Consider the following 16,132-nt stretch of genomic DNA (forward strand, 5'->3'; position numbering starts at 1 on the left):
CGACCTCACTAAATCACTCGACTTTCCGGGGCCTCCATCTCCCCGTTTTCAGGGCTTCTATTTAACGGCTTTGTTGAGGCACAATCCTCCTGAATAACGAATAATGGAAATGAGAGAGCCCTGAGGGGTGACCAAGTCACAGGGAGACCAGGACACAATGGAACCTTGGTTTTCTAACGTGGTGCTCAGTTCTGAGCTGCTTGTCATAACCTGGGAAAGAGATGTAGAAAGCACTCTTTTCTTTTACATGACTTTACTTCTCTCTTTTCATTCAGTGATGATGTTTGCTCTGGGGACAGTGTCTGTAGTCCCCTGCCCACTGACCAGTGGTCAAGGGTCCAGAGAGGCTAACTTACCTCTTGGGATAGTCCTCTGGACCCGGGGGTTCTGGGGATGTTTTCAGGATATCTGGGAAGAGTAGAGACTGCAGAGAAACACAATCCAGGGAAAATATATGCTCACATTCAGTTCCACTGGGACCTCAACCCGGGGCCACTACATACAGCTGTGAAGGTTGCACAGTGCACAACCTGGACAACAGTGCATGGCAGCCCTGCCTCAGCTCAAGGACTCTTTCCCCCCAGTGATTCCAAAGCTCCGACCGCCTCACTGTCTTCTCTCCTTCTGTACATGCAAGTACCCAGGGGTGTGGGAGTGGGCCCTCACCTCCTGTGGGTCATCTTTGAAGGTGCTGTCAGGCTGCCAGCGCTGTGTGGGAGGCACCCCGTGAATGTTCTCAAACAAGGAGCTGAGGGAGCCATTATCATATACATCGCTGGTGGGCAGCAGGTAGCTGTCCACAGAGCCGGTTTCCAGCTTGCTGGGGCCTGCGGGGAGGAGAGCTGCCTTGCCTGGCGTGGGTGCAGCCCCCTCCACGCTCATTAGGTTATTCTTCTTGAGCACATCTGGGTACTCCGGGGTTCCAGACACATTCTCTGTCAGGAATTTCATGAGGTGCGTGGGACTTTCAAGGGGGGTGAGGTCCATCTCATATTCCGTGCCATGGTAGTACCTGAGGAGAGAGAGGAGGGACAAGTGGGTACACCACTTTTCTCAGAGCCTAGAGGGGGTCCTGGGCTGGACTGCAGGGTGACCACCACACTGACATATTGACTTCTTTAATCCAAGGTAACGTTAGGTCTTCCCAACATGCCTGAAATGAGATACTGCAGTGGGCCCAGTGTGTCACAGGGAGAAGCAGGGAGGAACCAGGTACAGGATCAAGGTTCAGGGGGCAAATGCCTGCTTTATCCATTACAGTTCTTGGTAATTTAAAAAACTGAAAGTTTATTCATTCCTTATCCAGAGTCAAATGTCCCCACATTAAAATAACTGTACTGAGTCATTCCAGGTGAGGGCAAGACTGGGTATTTGTGAGTACAGACAGTGTACATTAAGAAAAAAGATCTGGAAGGATATACCCCAAACTATTAAGGGAAATAAGAAAGTAGAATTGCAAGAAACTTTTACTTTTTTACTTTATATTTTTAAGCAAAAATAACAGTGTCTTTAATGCATTTCATTATACAGAATCCAAAGAATTTTTGCATACAGTCCTCACCTTGTCAAAAGAGCCAGATAAACTATTTTCACATCTGAGAGTCACAGAATCAGAGACACTGAGTGAGCACACAGACCTCACTATAAGATGATTCTGTTATCAGTGGGTGCCCTCCTGTGATTGTGCCACTCTTCATTTCCATCACCATACTTCTGATTCTCAAGGGCCAGCCTCAATATGGGTATTTATTTTGTTACTACATCAAATTTGTTTTTGAAAAGTAAACTAAATTTAAAAATAGTTTCAACAATAGATGGTTTAGTTGTTATAACTACACAAATATTGTTTGCCGGCTGGTTAAATATTTTACTGTGATAAGTTTTCTTAGAACGACCTCTGTTGCTACTGGAGTTATGATATTAATTTGAGCTTCCTCATTTTAGAATTTTCTACTTATTTATTCATAATTTCCCTAAAATTGTCATACACCTATAAGCAATTTTCTTCAAATGAACAAATACATTACATAATCTACCAATTCATTCCTCCCTCCTCCCCTTCCTTCCTTTTTCACTTCATGCATTTCTATAGACTTTGAATACTTTATAACCAGCAGGTATTATTTTACAATCAGAAAAGCTAACAACATTTAAAAAAAATTGGCTTTGAGGGAAATGTCATGCACAAAAACCTACTGTTTGTAGCAGTGGAGGGCCCTGAGCCAGCCGCAAGCGCCTCAACGCCTGCCTTAGCAGTTTGGGCTTTCCGGAAAGGAGAGAGAGGCCCAGAAGGTTTCCCAGCAGAAGCCCTGCCTACTGGGGGTAAGGAAAAGTAGAGAAAGGGGGGCAGTATCCTTCCAGTGCCCATCTGGGCATGAATATGGCCTGGGCTGCTCTCTACAAGAAAAGGAACATTCATGCCCCGAGGCACCAGTGCCAGGCAGAGGCCCAAGACAGCCAAGGGAAAGAAATATGGGAACATAGGTGTCCCCTCCCCTTGAGGCTGCAGGGAGGGTTTTGAAGCTAGGACAGAAAAGCTTCCAGCAGGGCTTTTCCACCACTGTGGCTTTGAAGCGTGTTTTTAGTAAACTTTAGCCACGTGGCCCGCAGGCACTTGCGTCTGTGCGTGCACTCAGGCAGGGTCTCACTGTGACTGTGGGTCCCAGTCTCTTTTGAGATCATAGGTCCTTTCCTCCATAAAAAAACAGTTTAAAAAACCTTTAACAATCCTCAGTATAAATACAAATACAACCCAGGCTGGATTGTATCATTTTCTTCTGATTTTAAAATAGATAAAATACTTTTGCGGGCCCCTAAGGGTACCGTGGACTTCCCTGGTGGCTCAGATGGTAAAGAATCCACCTGCAGTGTGGGAGACCTGGGTCAGTCTCTGGGTTGGGAAGATCCCCTGGAGGAGGGCATGGCACACTCCCGTATTTCTTGCCTGGAGAAACCCCACGGACGATGGTGTGGTAGAGCTGGACACAACTGAGGGCCTAAGCACAAGGGTATCGTGGGCCCTAGTACTGGCATTATGCCCCCTGTGCCCAGTGGATAAGGGGCCCGAGGTGAGGCTGGCGGTGGGGGGAGGGCAGAGGGGCGGGGATGGTGGCGAGGGCGGGCCTCACCTCTTGCTTTGGTCATTCCGGCCCCCAGTGCTGGAGGACAGTAGCCGCTTCTCCTTGGGGCCCTGAGAAGAAAGGAAGAAAGGATTTATGTGTGGCTCTTGGGTAAGATCTGACTGTCACGAGCCTCAACCCCTTCCAGGGGACTCGGTCATGCAGGGGAGCTACCTTGGTCATTGGGAGAAAACCCGCCAGTCCTTTGAGTTAGCAGGCCGTTTAGTCTGAGCCCCCAAGTTCCAGAGTGAGAAGAAGTACCCTGAAATTAGCACTTAAGAATCATGGAATTTGGAGTCAGGGAGGCCAAGTTTAAGTTCTAGCTTTACTATGTAAAAGTGCTGTGTGACTCTGGATAAATGATTGTGCTTTTCTGAGATTCAGCTTCTTCATATGTCAAGTGGGTTGTGAAGATTTATTACTAAAGATAATGCTCACTGTTTTTTAATGGAGTACTTCCTGTGCACTGGGCCCCGTGCTAAGCGGCTTCTCTGTCTGCTGTAATTTCATCTCTACAACCACTCTGTGACGTCTACTAACGCTATCCCCATTACATGCATGAGCAAAACTCAAGTCCAGAGAGGCTTTGTCATCTTAGTGATTAGGAGCACAGACTGAATCCAGATTTCTTGGGTACGGTTCTTAGATCTGCTACATATCGGCTGTGCGACCTTGGGCGAGTCCCTCAACCTTTCTGCACCTTGTCACCATCTTTACGACAGGAATAATAACAATACCAACCCGTGGGATTTTTGTGAGTGCTTAGACTAGCACCTGTCACATGGAGAGCATTATGTAAATGCTACCTCTCATGGTTATACTTATAATATTGTTGTATCTTAGAAGATTCGGGTCTTTTCTCCCTAAAGCTAACAAAGCCAGAACAAGGTCTCCAGCCAAGTCTAGTGATGTCAGCGCCTGGGTTTTTAATCACACTGATGGGAGAGCATGAGGAAAGGTGCCTGGCACAGTGCCCAGCATTCAGTAAGAAATAGTAAGTGGTCACCTTTAGGACTATACTGCCTAAAGTCACATGGCCAGCGTGTGGTAGGAACAGGTCTCCAGCTCCCAACTTGGTGCTCTTTCCACACCGTCAGACCGTGCCCTGACTATCTGCGGTGCTCCTCTGACCTAATGCGCTCTGGGAAGGGGGAGGGGGGCAGGTGTATCTCCCCGGGATGCTGGACTGCAATAAACCACTACCAGTGTCACCTACCATTCTGGCGCTGGGAGTGGGCTCTTGCTCAGGGGAGACAGTGCTAGATTTTATTTTATGGCCCAGTCTCAAGCGATATATCCCAGGCTGGCGTTTAAGCTCAGACCTAGAATTCTGGCTCCTATGAGGTCCCAGACATTCAGGGACTGGGCTGAGTGATTCAACTCAAATTTCTTTTCCATCATCAGTCTTCTGGGAGAAGGGAAGGGAGGGTAGCCATACCACTCCTACATGAGAACCAAAAGCCAGAGAGATAATTTGGGGTTTCTTTTGTATCTGAGACCACTTCCTCCAACTTGGTCTCTGAATTTGCAGAGTTTGCCTTCCTTTGTGTAGAATAAACTACTTCTTGGGTCAGTGAATTTGAAGATTTATTTACAAGGTGGCTTTAAATCTTCAACTTCAGATTCAGTTGTCACAACAATCAGCTATTCATGTCCCCAGCCTCCAATTTGGGAAAGTCTCTAGAAGCAATAAGCAGGGATAGCAAGAAAGTTTGCTGTCATATGACAATTCAGACAGATGGGTAGGGGCTGCCTGGAGTTACTAGGCTGAAAAAGATTTTGCGGTCCTGTGTATCTTCAGTGAGAATACAGGTTGTAATCCATTAGCAGTGTCTGGCAAAGGCACTGGAAGGGGGTGATGTCATGTGTGTTATGCACTTGTGGTTACAAAATAGGTTTAAGCACACTTCTCCTATGTGAGAGGCCTAATTTCTGTTCTTAGAAACTGGCAGTCTCAAAGTCAAGGCCCCAGAAACAATTAGAGAACAATAAAAGATGGTATATCAGGAAGTGGTACAACGTGCATGATGGCAGCAAGGGTATGAACGACAGTGAGATTCTCAGGAGAGGGAGAGGCGATATGAGGGGAGAGCTTCTGAGAGAAGCTGGGCCTTGGGAAGGGCCCTGAAGGAAATGAATGGACTCAAGAGCAGAAGGCATGTTCTAGGAGGTGGGGCTGGAATAGGCAGGTGGGGATGACAGGGCAACTGGGATGACCTAAGGGACAGAAAGATGGTGGATTAGAGGTAATCGCTGTGGTGTGTATGGCCAAGGAACTGATCCATTCAATCAATACTTACTGAGCATTGTGTGGCAGGCAGTGTGGGGTACTGGGGGCTCAGTCATGATCATGACATAGTTCCTGCCCTCCAGGAGCTCAGTGTCATAAGTGAGATGGAGGCGTAAACGCACAAACAGCAAGCTTCTGAAGACGGCGTCACGGAAAATGACGGTACTTGCTGAGGGTGCCCAGAGGAGGCACGGAATGGGAAAGCCCAGATACCCTTCCCCACCTTCAGGGAATGGATGAAGTAACTTAAACCTGAGAGCAGGGTTTCGCCAGGGGAGAGGGGAGTGTGCCAGGCAGAGGGGCCAGCATGTGCGAAGGCCCAGAGGTGTGAGAGAGCGTGGAGAGGGTTAGGGGTGGTCAGAGTGGGATGGAGAGCCGTGAAGCCTGAGAGCGAAGACGCGTGTTCAGGCAGAGGTGGGGCGTGCCCAGAGGTGGCGGGCGTACCATGTAGTAGTCATACAGGAAGCTCAGGGCCGCAACGCTGTCGTCGTCGCCGTTGACTCTCATCATGGCCTTCGTGGCCGCCGTCAGAGGGTTTTCAAGGTAGGTCTTCCAGGCCTCATCCTCGTTAGTGTAGGGGAACTTCTGGAAGTTAACTGGGTCATTCTTTAGCAGCCGAACAGATCTGAAACTGAAAGGCAGATAAGGAGGGTCAAATTTAGGCTGTCCCAGCAGAAGGCATGCGTATGCCTCCCAGGTGGCTCAGTGCTAAGGGATCCACCTGCCAATGCAAGAGACGTGGGATTGACCCCTAAGTGAGGAAGATCCCCTGAAGAAGAAAATGGCAACCAACTCCAGTATTCTTGCTTGGGGAATCCCATGGATGGAGAAGTCTAGTGGGCTACAGTCCATGGGGTTGCAGAGTTGGACATGACTGAGCATGCGTGCACAGCAGAAGGTCTGTGAATGGTGAGCCTCAGACTAACGTTCAGGAATTCAGAGAGCTACCAGCCTTGAAAACTTGAAATGCTTATTCTGTCATCATTGGACAGATGGGGCAGTAGAAAGTATCTAAACTCGAGCCAAGTGCTCTGGGTCACCACCAAATGTTGCCATGTAGAAGCTGTAGGCTTGGGGTCCCAGTTCCGTCAGCTGCAACTGAAGACTGCAATCCCAACCTTGCGAGGCTTGAGCGAAGATTCAAGAAAATGCTTCCATGGTAGATACTTATTCAACGGGAATCAGTGTAGCAAGGATAGGAAATAACAATGACAAGGTGCAAAGAATAAAATTTCCAGATAACTCAGCATGGGTTCTGATGACATTCTCTTCGAGACTGTGAAAGACACAGAAGGCTGGAGATCATTTCAACTTAGAGAATGTGGCAAGTGACAGAGAAAGCCAGAGTGAGGAAGCCCCTAGGCAGACTCGGTCTTGGTAAATGGCATATCAGACCAACATTTGTCGTACAGTGCCCAAGTGGCTGCTCAGATGCCAGGCACTGGAGTGGAATGCTGCAGGGCACACCTAGGCAGGCAGAACCTGGGCAGTTCACTGAGAACATTGGCAAATACAAGTCACATGGGCTCAAAGGCAAGTGATCAAGAAAGATCAAGAATGTCCTCCTCTTTGGAGGACATTCAACATGGGGAATTATATCACTATGTAATATGTATGGGGAGGGTCCCAGGAATATAGAATATATATATATATATTCTATATATTTATTCACATACATATATATTCTAAATGTATATTCAGACATTACTTTGCTGACTAAGGTCCATCTAGTCAAGGCTATGGTTTTTCCTGTGGTCATGTATGGATGTGAGAGTTGGACTGTGAAGAAGGCTGAGTGCCGAAGAATTGATGCTTTTGAACTGTGGTGTTGGAGAAGACTCTTGAGAGTCCCTTGGACTGCAAGGAGATCCAACCAATCCATTCTGAAGGAGAGCATCCCTGGGATTTCTTTGGAAGGAATGATGCTAAAGCCGAAACTCCAGTACTTTGGCCACCTCATGGGAAAAGTTGACTCATTGGAAAAGACTCTGATGCTGGGAGGGACTGGGGGCAGGAGGAGAAGGGGACGACAGAGGATGAGATGGCTGGATGGCATCACTGACTCGATGGACGTGAGTCTGAGTGAACTCCGGGAGTTGGTGATGGACAGGGAGGCCTGGTGTGCTGCGATTCATGGGGTCGCAAAGAGTTGGACACAACTGAGCAACTGAACTGAACTGATATATTATATATATATATTCACATAATATAGAATAATGGTGATGATAATAAAAAGAATGTCTAATCTTTACTGAACATTGACCATGTTTTAGGCAGTGAGATAAGCACTTTTTAAGGATTAGCTCATTTAATTCTCACAACAACCCTGTGAGGCAGGTACTATTATTGTTCCTATTTTATATATGAGGAAACTGAAGCTCAGAGAAATTAAGGGAGTTGCCCAAGGTTCCAGTTAGTGGGTTACTGAGTGGCCCAGAGGGGATTCAAGCTCAGGCAGGATGTTTGCTGTAATACAGAATAGTGTTCTCAAACTTTCGCTGCATCAGAATGGCACAGAAGGCTTGTTAAAACACAGATTTCCAGGCCCCACACCTAGGTTCCCTGGTAATGCTGATGCTGGTAGTCTGGGGACCACACATTGTGAATCATTCGTGTAGAACATGCTCTTAATCATGAGCAAGGGCACAGAGGTGAGGAAGTTCTGGTTGTGCTCTGGCTTCTCTTTAGACCGTATAAATCTTTCACCTTTTAGAGCAAAGAATGTTGGGAGGATAGCAGTAAGTGAGAAACAGCAGACAGCCAGGATGGGAAAAGAGAGCCCCAGAGATGAAGTGGGCACAGATTGGTCTGCTGGTGCCCTGATGGCCCCTTTCTAGGTGAGTCTCACAGATTCTCCCGTTAAGGGACACAGGAGTAACGTCAGCTACTGTTCACTGTGTTATTAATGTATGTTTTTCACTCATCAGCTCAGCTCCTTACAAGAACATTAGATGTAAGGATCACTTGCTTCATTTTGCAGATGGAGAAACCTGAGACTTGGAGGAAATGCCCCTCAAATCACCCAACTAGCCCACGGCACAACCGGGTTGTCGAGTACACAAGCCACATACTTTCCACTAAGGCACACTGCTTTCCCACAGTGCAAGCAGGCAGCCCTTGTCACAACAGGAAAATGCTCTAGTTATGGAGCTGCAGGCACTGTGGCAGACTGGGGGGCGGGCGAGGGCCTTCACGAATCACACGGCAGGAAATGCCCTCGTGCTGCCCGCAGCTCAAGCCTGCATTCTCAGACACAGAGTGGGAGCAGCAGCCGGGCCCACATGCAGACAGGCCAGGGGGTGGCTCTCTCCCGGGGCCTTCTTCCAGGGCAGTGTCTCCCATCCCCCTGAGCCCCGGGGTGTGGGGTATTAGGCTCTGAAAGGAAGGGAGAGGGAGCTATCACACAGGAAAGAGAAATGACAGAAACCTTCCTGCTCCAGGGACATGGAGAGGGAGGCACACCCCAAGTTTCTGCTGCGATAAATCATGGGCCTTAAGATGGAGAGGTGAGAAAAGGCCCCTCCCAGCTGCCTCCTGGGCCTGGGGTTACAGGAACTTCCAGAGCCAGCCCAGGTGGCTGCCCCCAACCACTCCCAGTCTCAGCCTAAATGGAACTCCCAAACCAACGGGGCACAGAAGGAACAGGGAAAGGCCTGGTGGACCCCACTCTCTGGGTCATCTGGGAACCCCAGCACTTAGCACCGTTCCTTGTTTATAAAATGAGTCAAATAAAAGCACCTGCCATGTAGGACAATGAGGACTGGGTGACCCTGTCACAGGAAGAATGCTCACAACTGGAACATAACAAGTGCTTAATATAAAAAGTGGAGAAGGCAATGGCACCCCACTCCAGTACTCTTGCCTGGAAAATCCTATGGATGGAGGAGCCTGGAAGGCTGCAGTCCATGGGGTCGCTGAGTCAGATACGACTGAGCGACTTCACTTTCACCTTTCACTTGCATGCATTGGAGAAGGAAATGGCAACCCACTCCAGTGTTCTTGCCTGGAGAATCCCAGGGATGAGGGAGCCTGGTGGGCTGCCGTCTATGGGGTCGCACAGAATCGGACACGACTGAAGTGACTTAGCAGTAGCAATATAAAAAGAATGATGCTTTCATGCCACAGAAAGGGTATATGTTACAGAAAGCTCATTCCAGAATGTCAAAAATCTTGAGTTTATGGAACCTTAGGCTGTAGTTTAGACTTCCCTGGTAGCTCAGATGGTAAAGCTTCTGCCTGCAATGCAGGAGACCCAGGTTCAATCCCTGGGTCAGGAAGATCCCCTGGAGAATGAAATGGCAACTCAATCCAGCACTCTTGCCTGGAAAATCCCATGGACAGAGGAGCCTTGTAGGCTACAGTCCATGGGGTCACAAAGAGCCGGACACGACTGAGCGACTTCACTAACTCAGGCTGTAGTTTAGTCTTCAGGTGTTGAAATAATTTTTCATTTATAATTTCTAATAAAGAAGCAATGTGCAAAAAATTAATCATGCTCTCGACCCAGCTTGGAGCTAGACACTGAGCGCTTGCAAGATGGTACAAGACATGGTCACCCTGTAAGTCGTTGGCAGATGTGGAAGTGAAGTGAAAGTCGCTCAGTTGTGTCTGACTCTTTGCAACCCCGACCGTAGCTGCCAGGCTCCTCTATCTATGGGATTCTCCAGGCCAAAATACTGAAGTGGGTAGCTGTTCCTAGGGCCAATTCGCTGACTCGGGTGGAATGACCCTTATCAGCTTTAACGAGCTATCAGTTATCTTACCCTATTCAAAAATTCAGTTTTAGAAGACAATGATAAAGTGGCATCAGAAATGAAAAAGACAGGCAATGTTTGCTGTTCATCTGGCTTGTGAGGGTCTCTAATCCATCCTGTGGAGACCCCAAAGTCTGATTCCTTGATACACAGCAGCTACCCTACCTCAAGCATTCACCAGCGTTTACACCACTCCAACAGCTATTTTTCTGCATTGTCTTATCTACTCTGCACAATAGGTTTGGGGGAAGTTGAAACTCAGGTGATATTACCTCCAGGTCACTCAGCTAGTAAGCGGCAAAGGCGCAACTTGAACCTGGCGTTGTTGGACTCCAAGATGCAGCTCTTAACCCCACGCTAGTTTCCTTTCAAATGCCTTTTTTATTCTGGCAGTTCCCCTCCTCTGGAATACACTGAACCAATCCTCCACTGCTAGACAGAAAAGGATTTCCCACCCACACAAGGCAAGGGGGCCTAAGTGAGGAAGCGAGATGACTGGAAGTTTCTGGCCAGGCGCTAGGGGCAGTTGGGGGGTAGCTCCAGAGTTCTGGTTCCCAAGCCTGTTCATGCTACCAATCAATGTCATGTACCAAGACAAAGTATTTGGCTTCTAAAAAGACTTGGCTATGGATAAGGTTAATGAGCATTGATTCATGTGCCAAATACTGAAATCTAAAAATGTTTGGCTCCCTGTTCTCCTAAAGATTAGAATTGAGGGCTGAAGGCCCGGTGGGGAACGGATGTGAAAGGGTTCCAGGAAGGTGTGAGCCCTCCTAGTGGGAGACAGAGCCAGAACAAAGAGGGGAGACCAGTCACCTTCCCTGAGGGCCTCTGTAAACTCTCTGTTGGTGTCCCTGTCCAAAGCAGAGCTCCTCAACAAACAGAGGTGAAAAGGGGATGAGGGAGGAGAGTGTAGGGAGAGGACATGATTCTGGGCAGCCTTCTTGTCATCAGATCTTCACCAGGGTACAGCACAGAAGAATCCGTAGTACCATGGGAGGAAGTATTATAACATCAGGGTCACAGCCTGACAGACCAAAGTAACTGTGTGTCCTTGGGTAAGGCACTTCACCTCTTGGGGCTTATTTTCTCATCTGTTAAATGGGTCTATTGAGTGTCTTCTGTGCCAACCAGGGACTCTTCTAGGCACTGGGGAATCAGCCCAAAGCATGGCAGATAAGGCTCTGCTCCCATGGAACTTGCAATCTAATTGGGAAAGACAGACCATAAACAAGTAGGTAAATGAGTTAATTTTAGTTAGTGATAAGCGCTGTGAAGAAAATTAGAACACAGTCATGTGATGGAACCACCAGGGCTGGCTACTTTACAGTGGGGATAATCTCTGGGTTGTTAGGAAAATTAAGTGTATTAACATGAGAAATGTGCTAAGCCTAGAGCCTGCCAGGGAATAATCACTTAGTAAATAACAGCCATCATCACCGTCATCATCATCATGACCATCATTTTCTTAGAACCCCTAAATGAGAGTAAAAGGGGACACACTGCCTGAGGTTCTTAAATTAACATCCTCTCCCAGCATCCTGTCTGTGAACCAGGTTCCATGTCAAAAACAAAAGAGACAGTGTAATAACTCCTTGCCTCGACTTTCACATTCATTATCTCATGGAGCCTCCCAACATACATGATGTGTTATTATCTCTACTTTACAGACCAGAGGACAGACGACAGAGACGTTAGGTGACCTGTTCCAGGGGACTGGCCCAGTGAGTTAAAAGCCAGCCTCCTGGAATTTAACTCCACGACTAGTCACTTTTCCACCAACCACTAGTTTCTAAGAAGGGATGCAAAAGAGAGGGAAAAGAACAATAAAGCTGGATGGCATCCATCCACCTAACCATCTATGCCTCATTTTAATAAATATTTGTCAATATTTATTATACTACGTGCCAGGCTTTGTCCTGGGCGGGTGAGACAATAAGATCTCTATTGTCACAGAGGTTGCAGTTTAGTGGCAGGCAAGACAAATATGACCACAAAAACAAATGGACAGCTATCAGGTGAAGAAAGCTATGATGGGAAAGAAGCCAGAGGACTTCTGACCTGCTTCAACTTTGGGGAATGACTACATGCTGGTTGAAAAGAGGGGTGGAGGGGAAGAAGAAATGTGGAGATGGGTGTGGGAGGATTTTTGACCTTCCAGATCAAAGGCTAGATCAAAGGCATAAGCCTGGGACAGCTCCCAAAGATTGTCCGCCTACTGTGTGCCAGGTGTGAGCCAGGGTTTTTGCATATATTGCCTTGTTTCAAGGAAGGCCAGTCCACTGAGGAGGAAACTCAAGTGTGAGATTTGACAATCCCTCATATTTGCATAGTGTGTTATATTTTTCAACATGCTTCTCATACATTTGTCATCATCTCTGATCCTGCAATGCTCCTGTAAGGTAGGGAGGGAGGGTATGACTATCCCCATTTGATAACAGCAAAAAATGAGCCACAGAGAAGGCCACCGGCTTGCCTAAGGCTAATTAGCTGGTATCTCAGGGCACCAGGCATAGAACAGAGGTCTCTGTCTTCTAGCATCGAGAACCTTGACAAGGCTGTCTCCTCAGACACCTAGAGGGGTGAAATGCCTACAGTGGTGAAGTATGTTTCATCTCAAGTCCTTTCAGATTCTGAATGCCCACAGCTTTCTGGCCAAGCCACTTAAGAATCCAAAGGAGACTAAGTAAATGTAAAGCCACTAGTTGCGGGTTTTTTTTTGGTGTTCCAGTTAGTGTGCAAAAAGACTTTAGAAATCCAGTTTCTCTTTTTTAGTTTCTGTTGTTGTTGTCCGCTTTGGCCACATCACCCAGCTTGTGGGATCCTAGTTCCCCGACTAGGGATGGAACCTAGCTGCTGAGCAGTGAAAGCGCAGACTCCTAACCACTGGACTGCCAGGGAAGTCCCCAGAAATCTAATCTCTGGCAGCAACTGTGACCTGCCAAAGGACACACAGGACAGAGTAGGATTGGGATTCAAGTCTCTTAGCTTCCTGTCCAGTACTCAGCTCAATCACTACTTTATCTCAAAGGCATTTCTATAATTCAGAGATGGAAAAGTAAGGCCTCTGACTTAATTTTACAGAAGAGGGAAGAAAACTCACCATCAAAGGGGCAGCCTCAAGCCCCACTAAAGAAGGTCCCTGAAACAGGACAGATCCAGGCATCTGGGCCCCACTTCCCTCCAGCCTGAGGAGGAAGAGTTCCAGGGTCTGCCTGAGCTGGGTGTTGACACCCAGATACACCCAATGACTTGTCAAACCCTGTTGTAAGCCACACAGCTCATCAGCAGTGATCAATCACACTCACTAATTACCCACAGGGAGGCCCTGCCACAGCTGCTCACGGAGGAATCATTTTTCAGTCATCCCCAAAGAAGGTGTTCCCTGGGCATGGCAGACTGCTCCAGGGTTGTCGTGCTTGCAAGTGGCCCATCTGGTTTCTGGATGCACAGGTTGTGAAATGTGCCTTGTCACCTGCTGGGGGCTCACTTGGGGGCCTCAATGGGGAAATGGCAGTGCTTAGGGAATGGCTCTATAATGACCCCAGTTTGAATAAGGAGGTTAGCAAGAATTGGGAACTTCTGAAGGCAGGGACAATATGGTATTTACCTTTGTAAATAGTTATAGAGTGGGCATCAGAGCTAGGCAGAGCTGGTTCCAGTTTCAGCTCTGCTCTGACTAGCTGTGTGACTTTACACTTGACTTCTCTGTGCCTCAACTTTCTTACCAGTAAAAAATGGGAGAAGATGACAGCAATAACATCAGAGTTACTGTGATAGCTACTATTCATTGAGGGCTTATCAAGTGCCAGATGCTGGCCCAACAATTTCAAGTCATTTTTTTGTTTACTCTTTACTCCTTTGTGAGCCATTACTGTTGGAAAATGCAAAGGGATAATGAAGGCGAAGTAATCAGCATAGTGCCAACACATAACAACACGAGTTATTCTTCCTAATACTCACTTTGTGGGGTAGCCCCCAGAAAACTGCATGACAACTCACAGACTCACTTTCTCCTTCTACTATTGACAGAAGGAGACCAGATACTCAGAGATTCTCAGATAAAGAGCTGCAAGCATCGCCAGCTTCATCATCTGGATCCAGGTGGGCAAGTTAACCAACAGCCATCAGGCTCCAGCCAACACTTTTAGCTGCATGTAAATTAATTATGTGCCATTTTCTAATTATACCAGAAACTCACTTTCTCCTCTTTGAAAATTCTTCCCTTGATGGGAATTTTTTTTCACGCTATATTCTCCTCTTGGTTTCCTATCCAATTTTCCTATTCTTTCCTGTAATTCAGGTGAGATGTGAAAGAAATTGCACTCCACCTAGAGACCCGAGGCGCCACATCCCTTAATTCATTCATTCATTCACTCTGTTGAACAGGCTCGGTACTGGGACACAAAAAGTAAATATCATGCTGCCCCTGCCCTCAACAGTTCCCCATTCTTGCAAACCTCCTAGGAAGGCCCAAATATTGGTGAAAGCCATTCCCTTCAAGACTTTCACTAGATCAGTTGCTTTGACCTTTTAAAAGAGGCAAAAGGAATGGAGTTGGGGGTGGGGGGGTGGGGGGTGGATAGCCAGCCAGGATTGGAACAAAGCTTCCCTTGTAGCTCAGTTGGTAAAGAACCTGCCTGCAATGCAGGAGACCCAGGTTTGATTCCTGGGTAGGAAAGATTCCCTGGAGAAGAAAATGGCAACTCACATCAGTATTCTTGCCTGGAGAATCCCATGGACAGAGGAGCCTGGCAGGCTACGGTACACCAGGTCCCAATAATTGGACACAACTTAGCAATTAAACCACCACCACCACCAATGCAGAAACCTGAGTTTCAGACAGGGTAAGGAAGACAAGGGAAGGAAAGCAACTAAGTTATTTTATAAGTCAGGCCTTGTGCTTTTTCATTCTCATCCACATCCTGTGAGGCAGGTGTTATCACCCCTTTACATATGCAGAAACACTGACAAGGTTAAAGAACCCATCCAAAAGCTACCCACTCTGTACCTGGCAGGAAAAGTGTAAGGAAAGTGAAGTTGCTCAGTCCTGTCTGACTCTTTGCGACCCCATAGACTGTAGCCTGCTAGGACCCTCCGTCCATGGGATTCTCCAGGCAAGAATACTGGAGTGGGTTACCATTTCCTTCTCCAGGGGATCTTCCCAACACAGGGATTGAACCCAGGTCTCCCGTACTGCAAGCAGACTCTTTACTGTCTGAGCCACAGGGGATCCTACCTGGCAGAGCTGGGCTCAAACACAGGTGTGACCCCATAGCAAAGCTCTCAGCCTGCTGACTCAGCAACTACACTGCAGGTCAGCATGGAATTGGGAACCTCCTGCTTTCCCATCCTTTGCCAGGTCTTCTAGGCCAGTGGTTCTTAAACTTGATCATGCATCAGAATCACCTGGAGGGCTTGTTAAAACACATATTGCTGAACCCCACCCCCAGAGTTTTTTATTCAGTAGCTCTAGGGTGGGGCTGAGAATCTGCATTTCTACGGAGTTCCCAGGTGATGACACTGATGAGGCTGGTCCAAGGATCACACTTTTGAGAATACCGTTTTTTTGTTTTTTAAGGTGAACCAATAATTCTCTCTTTTAAAAAACTATGACTCTTTCCTCTCTCTCCTCATTTCAAAAGTGACACAGGGTCACTTTGTAAAACACAATATATAAAACATGGAATATACAGAAAAATTGGAATAGAGAGACTAGAATTCACCCACATTCCTCTGCTCAGAGATAAGCACAGTTAACAGTCTGGCAGTATCTCATCAATTTTCAACATCCATGCTGGTGAGAAGCAGGGTGACACATTGGTGCGGAGCATCCTTTTGGCCCCTAATAAGATCCCAGCTCTTCAGCGAGATCTGGGGGAGTCTGGGACAAGCTGAAATCCCCTCACTTGCAAAATTGTATTTATACTCCCATCCTTCACTGAAGTGTTGAGTGGGTTACAGGAGAT

At 47.4% G+C, this 16,132-nt stretch overlaps 1 protein-coding gene and 1 non-coding gene across 2 annotated transcripts in view; one reads left to right on the top strand and one right to left on the bottom strand.

Moving 5' to 3' along the window:
* Nucleotides 1–15,895, bottom strand: part of GRHL3 (grainyhead like transcription factor 3) — a 31,893-nt gene extending 15,998 nt beyond the window's left edge. Inside the window, exons 1-5 of the mRNA XM_068968806.1 lie at nucleotides 15,858–15,895; nucleotides 5,854–6,040; nucleotides 3,129–3,190; nucleotides 667–1,012; nucleotides 357–424 (exon numbers count right to left, since the gene is read on the bottom strand). Coding sequence (XP_068824907.1) covers nucleotides 357–424; nucleotides 667–1,012; nucleotides 3,129–3,190; nucleotides 5,854–6,040; nucleotides 15,858–15,895 — 701 coding nt within the window. The remainder of the gene's footprint in view (nucleotides 1–356; nucleotides 425–666; nucleotides 1,013–3,128; nucleotides 3,191–5,853; nucleotides 6,041–15,857) is intronic.
* Nucleotides 9,615–9,687, top strand: TRNAC-GCA (transfer RNA cysteine (anticodon GCA)). The gene has a single exon. It is a non-coding gene; the product is annotated as a tRNA-Cys (tRNA).
* Nucleotides 15,896–16,132: the final 237 nt, after the last annotated feature.

This window comes from Capricornis sumatraensis, chromosome 3 (genome assembly GCF_032405125.1).
Source record: "Capricornis sumatraensis isolate serow.1 chromosome 3, serow.2, whole genome shotgun sequence".
Lineage (NCBI taxonomy): Eukaryota > Metazoa > Chordata > Mammalia > Artiodactyla > Bovidae > Capricornis > Capricornis sumatraensis.